Genomic DNA, 10,146 nt, shown 5'->3' on the forward strand with positions numbered 1-10,146 from the left:
AAGATTAATTCCGCCTAGATCTGAGAATATTTTGCTTGGAATGTGAAACCAAAGGCTATTTTGACTTCTTAAAAATGACCTAAGCCAATTTATTTTTCTGCAAGTTACAAGTACGAATTTTGACCCTATTTTTCTTCCTTTCATCTGATTGGTCAATGTCATATCAATCACAAATGTAACAATCCAATCAGAGAACAGATGGGTTTGGCTGTCGGAGGGGCGCTTTTTTGAACTGCAGGTCCTTTCACATCAGACGCAGCATGTGCTGCTAATGCTAACTGCTAACTAAAAGTCACGGAGGTCTTATTTTTGCAGTCCAGTACAAGAGCACCTGGCTGAAGCCACTGGGGAGCGCCATATTGCGACCGCCACACTAACCGGAAACACGTGACCTCACACTAACCGGAAACACGTGACCTCCACACTAACCGGAAACACGTAACTTCAAAATAAATTTGGTTCTAAGTGTTTTTTTTAACACTCTGGGTTTATTAAAAAAAAAAATCACCATCCCTTCAGCTTGTTCGTGGCCAAAAGTGTCCATGTGTTATGTATTTGTTTCTTTGCTACATTTACTGCATAAATATAAACTAGTCATTACTAGTACAATGCACTTGTTTGAAGACAACCTCAAAACTCACCATTTCATATATCAGCAGTGCTACTGGAAATTATTGTACAGTGGTCCCTCACAATAACGAGGTTCACCTTTCGCGGACTGTTTCAATTATTTATTTATTTATTTATTTTACAATACATTGTGTTGTGCGTTGTGATTGCTGTAGACCATTGTCAATCAACCTAGTACAGTGTCTCCTGTACAGCAGCGGTCTCCAACAGGGCCACGGACCAGTACCGGTCCGTTTGGTTGGTTTCCCTGGGTCTTTTCCCGTGTTGTGGTCGTGTGTCTTATTTTGAAAGAACTATTTACCATTACCATAGCGACCAGAGAGCATCAAGAAGCTGAGAGGAGGGTGTTACTCTCAATGTTGTTGGCGCATTTCAGGAGGACGCTGCTCATAAAGTTACACAATTACACAGCCGAATTCGAGTTTATTATTGTATTTACAAAATACCACCGTTTTTGTCTTTGTTTGTATCATTTTATTTTGTTGTATTTATCTGCAACACCTTAAAGGCCGGTCCGTGAAAATATTGTCTGACATTAAACTGGTCCGTGGTGCAAAAAAGGTTGGGGACCACTGCTGTACACTACAGAATGCGTTTAGCTTGTCGAATTTATATAAATCTGCCCACGAAACGTTTTGCACGGTTTCATTTTGAAATGCTGGACTTATGTTACAGTCTTAAAACATCTATAATAATTGTAAAAAATAAAGTTGGCTACTCCGCGGATTTCACCTACCGCGGGTTATTTTTAGAACGTAACTCCCGCGATAAACGAGGGACTGCTGTATTATTAATAGTAGAGTCTGGGACATCTAATTGATTAACATCAACGTTGAATATTATGCACTATTATTTTTGTTCAAGGAGAGCAAAAACTATAAAACTCCAAGGGCGTAGATTTGATTTTGGCATTGGTGGGGACGGATGATTCAACCACTGAACCCTGCCCTGTCCCCCCCCCCCCCCTTTTGTCTTTGCTTTTTGATAAAAAAGGAGAAATATACTTGCCTACATATGCTATTCTGCATGCTTTTAAACCATTTGAAATCACAATTCATAGTTTTATATGTGAATTATATAATGTTAGATTACTATTAAACAAATGACTAAGTATTTTAGGCTTTAGTTTACTTCAGCCATATTCCATATAAATCAGGTGTCATACAAAAATAAAAATAGCTTCAAATACAGTCATGACAATAAAAGAATATGACTTTAAGGACTTAACAACATTACTTCAGTTATAGTACACCAACATCTCTGATACATTAGTACTAAGGGAACACTGAATGACCTGGTGGTTTTTGTCCATAAAACTACTCATCTAAGATTACCACAAATTAAAAGATCTCTCAGCAACATTGTGCAACATTTTATGCATACTATTGCCCCGGTTAAATCAGTGAGCTGGGATTTTTGTATTCTAAACATGAACTACTGTTACAGCAACAGACATGGACTACTGGTGCCCCACACAACAACTCAATGTCCACTATGTGAAGGAGGCAGCCTTCTCCTCTCGTTAACTGAGATAAACTGCTAGCATATTTGTTTTACATCTATACTGTCCAGTCTCTTCTGGTGGAAATGTCAACACGTTATTCATGGTTACATACAATTTTAGACTGATGTGGGCCAAAGCCTAGCACATACTTGCCAACCTTGAGACCTCAGAATTAGGGAGACATTCAAAAGGGCTGTTGGGGGGAGGAGTAGTATACATATACATATACAAAAAACTTGAATCTTACATTGTTTATTTATCGGATAAAATAAGTTAAATGTCACCGTTATTATTGTCCGGCCGGAAACAGGCCGGGGGTGTCCAAATTCAGAGGCTGCGTCCGGCTTTCGGAGGACCCGGCCTCCGAAAGCCGGACGCAGCTTTATGAGCGAACTTGACTTTAAGTGACTTACAGGTTTCTTTGAAAAATACTATCTTATATCCAGGTTCTTCCTTTTTGCTGCCATCCTCCTCTCCTCCTTGCAGGTCCAGCGCAGGCTTGCCGCTGCTAAAACTAAACAGAGCTCCCTGAAAGGCACAGCCAATCACATTGGCCATATTTGTCACACGAGGTAGGACTCCAGTAGAGAACGTAATTTAACTCTGCACCGATAGGTGAATGAGACATTGACAGATCGTTTTTTTTCTTTCTATCGGTTTTGTTTTTCTTTACTCGAAGAGATCAAATTATTGGTGGGGACAATTCAATAATCGCTGGATATTGGTGGTGACACGTCCCTTCCGTCCATGCCAAATCTACGCCCTTGTTGTAAACATATACAACTAGTTATCTAAAAATGCAGCCATGGCATCTTGTGCCATGTGCCACAGCATCTTGTGGCATCATTTCAAGGACTCATCATAAACAGCTGTGAGAGTGCCACTCGGGATGCCAGAGCTTGGTGCTGAGGCCAAGAAGAAGAAGCTGAGCCGTTTCACATAGAAAAGTCTACGAGATCAAAGACTGACTTCTTGGCACAAAATGCAGTCAAATTACACGAAATAAGGTAGGTGTTACTTTCGCAGTCCAGTAGGGGCCAGTAATGCAACTGTAAGTTGGTTCAACTGCTATAAAAAACCCCAGAGGAAGAAGAAAAAGAGCGATTTATTTATTTTTTTTTTTTGGTCATTTCGGTCCACACTCCACACCAGTTGGTGGCGGTAATGCACCATTTTGCTGTTTGCCAACCGCCAATAAACCCTATACAGAAGAAGAAGAAAAAGAGCGGGGCGGGGGGAGGAAAGAAGCTAAAGACCCTGTTGCTACCCGGTCCGTACCCCCACAGTGTTCACTTTTCTAGCAACCATGGCCGGAGCAGAAGAGATGAATAAGTATCGCTCACCTCTGGTGTCCAGATACGCCAGCAAAGAAATGAGCTACAACTTCAGCGACAAAAAGAAGTTCACCACCTGGAGGAAGCTGTGGATTTATCTCGCCATAGCTGAGAAGGTTTGATATAGTCCGCGACCTTTACAGAGCCCTATCAAGTTTCCTGCTCTAAACATAGTTATAAGGAGGTCTTAAGAGTCGTGCGCAAGCTACCCGGTGCTGACTGAGCAGGCTGCTACCATACAGTAATCAGTGTCTTTGTCTGGAAGTCATAGGTCATATTTTAAATGAACATTTGGCTACGTCCACACGTACCCGGGTATTTTTGAAAACGGAGATTTTTCTATGCGTTTGCTCCTTTCGTCCACACGTAAACTGTGTTTTCGGTCACTGAAAACGGATTTTTAAAAACGCCTGCCAGGGTGGATATTTTCGAAAACTCCGTTTTTGTATTTATGTGTGGACGAGGAAAACGGAGAAAACGCAGCGTCAAAGGTGTCTGGAAGTCATAGGTCATATTTTAAATGAACATCTGTTAACATTATTATGAGATTCTAAAATTGAAAATCTGCAGTTTGTATTTTCCCATCGCAGAGCGAAATAAGCGAAAAGCTCTTCAAGTGGGAAAATTAGTAACAGTTACTCTGGCTAAATGCTGTTGTGTTTGTGGTATCTTCTCTACTGAGGTTTTTTTTTTTTTTTACCTGTCTGACCCATGACCCCTTTGACAGGAGAGAGGTACTTGATTGTCTGGAACCAATCTGTAGTGCTGTAGGAATCACGGGCATACATGCCAACCCTCCCGATTTTTTCGGGAGAATCCCGAATTTCAGTGCCCCTCCCGAAAATCTCCCGGGTCCACCATTCTCCCGAATTTCTCCCGATTTTCCACCCGGACAACAAAATTGGAAAAACCATATCCCAGATTAGCCAAGCCAATTCCAGTTTACAACAATGGCTACTACTACTGCAGCTACTTAGTTTTAATATTACTCTTATTACTCTTTCTGGGTCGCAAAATAAACTTTTAACATATTTCCAGGTGAGAATGTAGCTGTGTAAACTTCAAATATCTGAGCCGGCGAGAACTCCCGCAAACTCCCGGCACATCGTTTTCAAACCCCCGCGGTCTTTCGCGGGGGTTTGACATGATGTATAACATGATATATAAGTCACTTAAATAACTTAAACATGTTTTTCTGAAGGCTAGACCGTACCATTTTACAGTTGCTCACTTCCGGTCTACCCGGCTTTCAGAGGACCTGGCCCACTTAGACCGCGAAGGCCGGGTCCGCCGGAAAATAATAACGGTGACAACTCAACTTATTTTATCCGATAAATAAACACTGTAAAATTCAAGTTTTTTGTGTATATATATATGTATACCCCCCCCCCCCTTTTGAATGTCTCCCTAATTCTGAGGTCTCAAGGTTGGCAAGTATGATCACGTGACTACGGTGTCCCAACAGAATATAGTCCAGTCTAATCAGCATATTGAGCGCCTGTGCCTCCTCACGAGGACAGCACATGATGATCAAAACTGGAGAAACGGCAAGCAGACAGACAGACTAATGACTAATAAACAGCAGGCTGTTTGCTATCAGCTTAGCAATGCAAGTCACTGTGTGACTTTTACCCAAACATCCTTTTCATCAACAGAAGAGCCAATGCTGCAAATATGTGTATTTATAATAAAACATGTATTTGCATTTGTAACTGTTAATAAATGAATATCTTAAAAGTAAAAAACTGTATTATCAAGAGTCAAAAAGCTCCACAAAAAGCTCCACCTCCATTCCTGTTTGTCATCATGTCTCTGTGTTCAATGTTCTCCTCCTCAGGCTCTGGGTCTGCCCATCACTGATGCTCAGATTGCAGAGATGGAGAGCCATGCAGAGGACATTGACTTTGCCATGGCGGCTGAAGAAGAGCGAAAGCTGAGGCACGATGTCATGGCGCACGTCCACACCTTTGCACACTGCTGCCCAACAGCTGCTCCCATCATCCACCTCGGAGCTACGTCATGCTATGTGGGAGACAATACTGTAAGTATGACTATTGCACAAATAAACCCAGCAGTGATGAGTTTTGACTCTTTAAAGCTTCTCATGTTTGTTGTTTTTGTTCTTCAGGATCTCATTGCATTGCATGATGGCTTCAACATCCTCTTGCCTAAGGTGAGACTCACCTGTTTGTCCAGAAATTCTATGAAAACAGTGCAAATGAATATATTAATATCAAACAAGCTTGTCAGCTAGTTTTTTGTTTTTACAGTGAGTCCATTTAAAAAAAAAAAAACTAACAGGACATTTTCATTGAATTGAATTCATGAAAAAATATATTTAAAGATTACAGGACAGGCTTTGCAACATTGGTCACATTTATTATGCATCTTCACTGCTTCTGGGAGCTAAAGATCAAAGTTGGCTGTTTGTAGCCCACGATGTAAAATAAGTTTGACACCCTGATTTGCATCATTAAAGGCTTGTTTTTCCTGCAGCTGGCCAGAGTCATCGACCGGCTGGCAAACTTTGCAGAGGAATACGCTGATCTCCCCACGCTCGGCTTTACACACTTCCAGTGAGTCCGACTGCAGCTGCAGTGTTTTCATAGGCCTTCATCAGGTTGATGGAGCTGTCTAACTTTGATGTCAAACACACTCACTGTGCCCCTCTCCTCCTCTCTGTACAGGCCTGCCCAGTTGACCACAGTGGGGAAGCGAGCGTGTCTGTGGCTGCAGGATTTGGTGATGGATGTGAGGAACCTGGAGCGAACCCGCGATGATCTTCGTTTCCGTGGAGTCAAGGGGACCACAGGCACCCAGGCCAGCTTCTTGCAGCTCTTTCAAGGGGACCATGACAAGGTATAAACAACCATAAGAACCACGTGGGTGATTTCTGAAGTCCCACAGCACCGTATTGTGATGACTTTTTAATGTCAGTTTTCCCTTTGTGCCACCAGGTGGAAGAGCTTGACAAGATGGTGACAGAGATGGCTGGCTTTAAGAAGTGAGTATCAAACTCCTGTCTCTAATATTGACTGACATGTTTTTATAACATGGTCCAAGCAGGAACAGTTTGAAACACGGGCTATAACTAATTTTTCATTCTTATCCAGAGCCTACCTGGTGACTGGGCAGACGTACAGTCGTAAAGTGGACATAGACTGCCTGTCCACGCTCGCTAGTTTGGGAGCTTCTGTGCACAAGGTGAGGAAATGTCTCCATTTAGTGGTGGTTAAAGAAACTTGGGTCTTGAGCTCAGGATTTTCAAAAAGCTGATGTAACTGAGTCTAAACTTTATACTGTCGTATGCTGTAGATCTGCACAGACATCCGCCTGCTGGCCAACCTAAAAGAGATTGAGGAACCTTTTGAGAAGGAGCAGATTGGTACGTTCGCTCATTCAAAAGCACTTTTTACCTGTTAAACTGTGCCTCAGCCTAAAGCTTTGCCTGCTCCTCTTCTAGGTTCCAGTGCTATGCCCTACAAGAGGAACCCCATGCGTGCAGAACGCTGCTGTAGCTTGGCCCGACATCTGATAGCGTTGATGGCCGACCCCCTGCAGACTGCCTCAGTTCAGTGGCTGGAGAGGACTCTGGATGACAGCGCCAACAGGTCAGCCAACACAGACACACTTACACTGCTGTGAATTTGGTATGATGCAGTTCTCCTCTGTGAAGTAGATATCACATCAGTGTAGATGCGTACAATAAATAGTAGTGAACAATGATTCCCAATTACAGGATTTGTATGGGTGCTTGAAATCCTTGAAAATGCTTGAATTTTAATATTTTTCAAGGTCAAGTTATATAATAATCAGTCCATTCACTGTCTGAACGGAGTTTCGTCATGTTACTTTTGCACAGTGCTGTTCTCCATCCTGTCTTACTGTACATGATGTTATTAGCACAAACACTTTAAAGATAATCATTTAGGACTTTAACAATAATACAGACAGCAATGTAGTTAAACAACTTACAGTTAGTTTTATTGGGAATTAACTTTAACTTTAACCTGTTAGGCCTCCAGGGGTTTTCTGAGCTGTGTGTGTGTGTGTGTGTGTGTGTGTGTGTGTGTGTTTTTTGTTTTTTTTTTCTTCAAGTGGAGATGAATATCTTTACAAGTTGATTTGTTCACATTTGCACATCTTAATTATTAAGAGAAATGTTTTTTTTTTTTTTTTTAGTTTGTACACTATATGCATATAACACAACCATTTCCTTTCTCAGTATTTTTGTGCAGTGCATTTTTCTCTATTTTAAAGGGGGGAAAAAAAGGACATTTAAGTCAACCTAAGATGATTTGTTTTAATTTTTACATGGTCTTACTGAGGTGATGCTAAGTAAAACATGCATTATTTTATTTTATTTTATTTTTTTGTAATGTACTGGAAAAGCTTGAAAATGGACCTTGACAGTACTGGAATTTGACCCTGAAAAATGCGTATGAACCCTGCAATTAGGAGTGAGTAGCCCAAGTTGAGTGCCACAGTGACTGCCCACTTTTTTTAAGGAGACTGTTTTTAAAAGTGGATTTCTCCTTCATTTTTTCACAAGCTGTTACGTGTGATTACTGATGGTTTCTTTCCTCTCTTCTCTGCCTTGCTCCTGTGCAGGAGGATCTCCCTGCCCGAGTCCTTCCTGACAGCAGACATCATCCTCAGCACACTGCAGAACATCACAGAGGGTCTTGTGGTCTACCCCAAAGTCATTGAGAGACACATCCGCCACGAGCTGCCCTTCATGGCCACAGAGAACATTATTATGGCGATAGTGAAGGCAGGAGGCAACAGACAGGTAGGAGAAAATACCCTGTGAGGAATTCTCCTCTGTGAGTCAGAATGGACACAATAATAAAAGTTTTGAACATAACTGGATGAATGCATTTTTGCTTAATCAGGAGAGATGGTTTACTGGGCAGAAAATGCCAGTGGTAACCAGAAAAACAGATGACTGAAATGAGATCATCTTACTGACTAGTAACCAGTGTTTTGACAATTTAAATGAAGAAGCTGATTACCAATAACCAGACCTGACATGGAGACCTAACAACATGGCTGTTAAAGTCAGCTCCACCTTAATGTTTCTCTGTTTTTTGTTTTTTTTTTGTTTGTTTTTTCCTGTGTCTCCTTCAGGAGTGCCACGAGAAGATCCGTGTTCTCTCCCAAGAGGCAGCAGCTGTGGTTAAACAGGAAGGTGGAGACAATGACCTGCTGGCCAGAATCCAGCGAGACCCCTACTTTGCACCCATTCTAGGGCAGCTGGATGCTTTGCTGGACCCCAAGACCTTTATTGGGCGTGCTCCACAGCAGGTACAGCATGAACAGCCTTATTTTTGTTCAGTCTGGCAACAGATGAATGTTTTCAGCCAAGCCGCAGCTCCCCTATTACTGCAGCTGTGTCTGTTGCCCCCCTTGATGACAGTTTCTTTTCTTGTTCCTGCTCCTCTCCTCTAGGTGAAAACGTTCCTGGCTGAAGAAGTACGCCCCCTACTGGAGCCGTATAAGGCCAATATGGATGTCAAGGTTGAGCTTGTGCTTTAAAACATCAGTGATGTCTTAAGCTGGTTTTATGGTCGAGCAGAGTTTGCTGTCCACTCCACTCTAGGGACTGACCGTCTGTCTGCCTGGAGTGAGCTCTGTTGTCAGATGGAGGCAGCGCACAAAGTGTGTGGTACAACCAGTGTGTGGGCCGCTCTTGCTTGTACTGTTGTTGGTCAACCAGCCACAGTGGAGAGTGAAGTTATAACAGATGAGATGAAGCAAGATTGATAAAAACAGTAAATTGGGGGGGGGGGAAATAACGTGAAATTTCAAGTCATGCATTTCAAAATTTCAAACTAATGAGCTAAAATTTAGTCATGGCTCTGCCAATCAGGAAGCTCTGTGAAGGTATGTTCTTTTTTTTTTTTGTTACTGGGAAGAAGGTAGAAAGCATCAGCTGCACAATGCTCCAGCTGCCGGTCATTAATGAGCTAACCGCTGTGTATTTTCACAGTGGATTTACAACTGATGAAATCTTGTGTTACTAAAAGAATCACATGACATTATTAGCACAACAGTAATTTGTTCTTGTTGACTATACATTGATAGCCAACTGGTGCTATTGCAACCTGCCGGTGCCTGCCGGTGCCTGTGTTAGGGTGTTTCATTTGTCATTGACGCAGTATTATTGTTTGCTTGAAATAAATAAAACATGAATGCTAAAACTTTGTGGGGTGAATTTATTAAAGCTATGCCCTCTTTATAGACGGGAAGCAAACGTTCTGAGTGCATGATGGGGTTTAACAACATTCGTCATCAGCTGTATCCTTTTGTGTCCAAATCTAGCATAACACTGACTCGAAGTCCTTTAAACAGATGAGGTCAAGTTGCTTTATCTCACACTCCACTACATAATTTGCCAGTAATTCATTTTTTGTATCTATTATGTATTTTTTGACTTGTTCATCGCCATAATATTGTTCTCTGTGGCCATGAAGGGCAGCTCGTGGCGGATGTGTCTCTCAATGACTTTGGGGTAGACCACAAGACCCTCTGTGATGTTATGCAGCGTGCTGAGGATGATGTCTGCTGTCAGGAAGGACTCGGGCAGGGAGATCCTCCTGCACAGGAGCAAGGCAGGGAAATGAAGGAAGAAACCATCAGTAACGACAAGTAACAGCTTTTTACTCAACCACTGAA

At 42.1% G+C, this 10,146-nt stretch overlaps 1 protein-coding gene across 1 annotated transcript; it reads left to right on the forward strand.

The window, feature by feature from the left end:
- The first annotated feature begins 3,348 nt into the window (after positions 1-3,348).
- Positions 3,349-9,659, forward strand: LOC134625324 (adenylosuccinate lyase-like). Its single transcript, XM_063470550.1, has 12 exons — positions 3,349-3,584; positions 5,306-5,509; positions 5,597-5,641; positions 5,965-6,044; positions 6,156-6,327; positions 6,426-6,472; positions 6,582-6,672; positions 6,784-6,853; positions 6,932-7,079; positions 8,080-8,260; positions 8,599-8,775; positions 8,920-9,659. The coding sequence occupies exons 1-12, from the start codon at positions 3,441-3,443 to the stop codon at positions 9,004-9,006; spliced, it is 1,446 nt and encodes a 481-aa protein (XP_063326620.1). The 5' UTR covers positions 3,349-3,440; the 3' UTR covers positions 9,007-9,659.
- Positions 9,660-10,146: the final 487 nt, after the last annotated feature.

Source organism: Pelmatolapia mariae, linkage group LG4, assembly GCF_036321145.2.
Source record: "Pelmatolapia mariae isolate MD_Pm_ZW linkage group LG4, Pm_UMD_F_2, whole genome shotgun sequence".
NCBI classification, from domain to species: domain Eukaryota; kingdom Metazoa; phylum Chordata; class Actinopteri; order Cichliformes; family Cichlidae; genus Pelmatolapia; species Pelmatolapia mariae.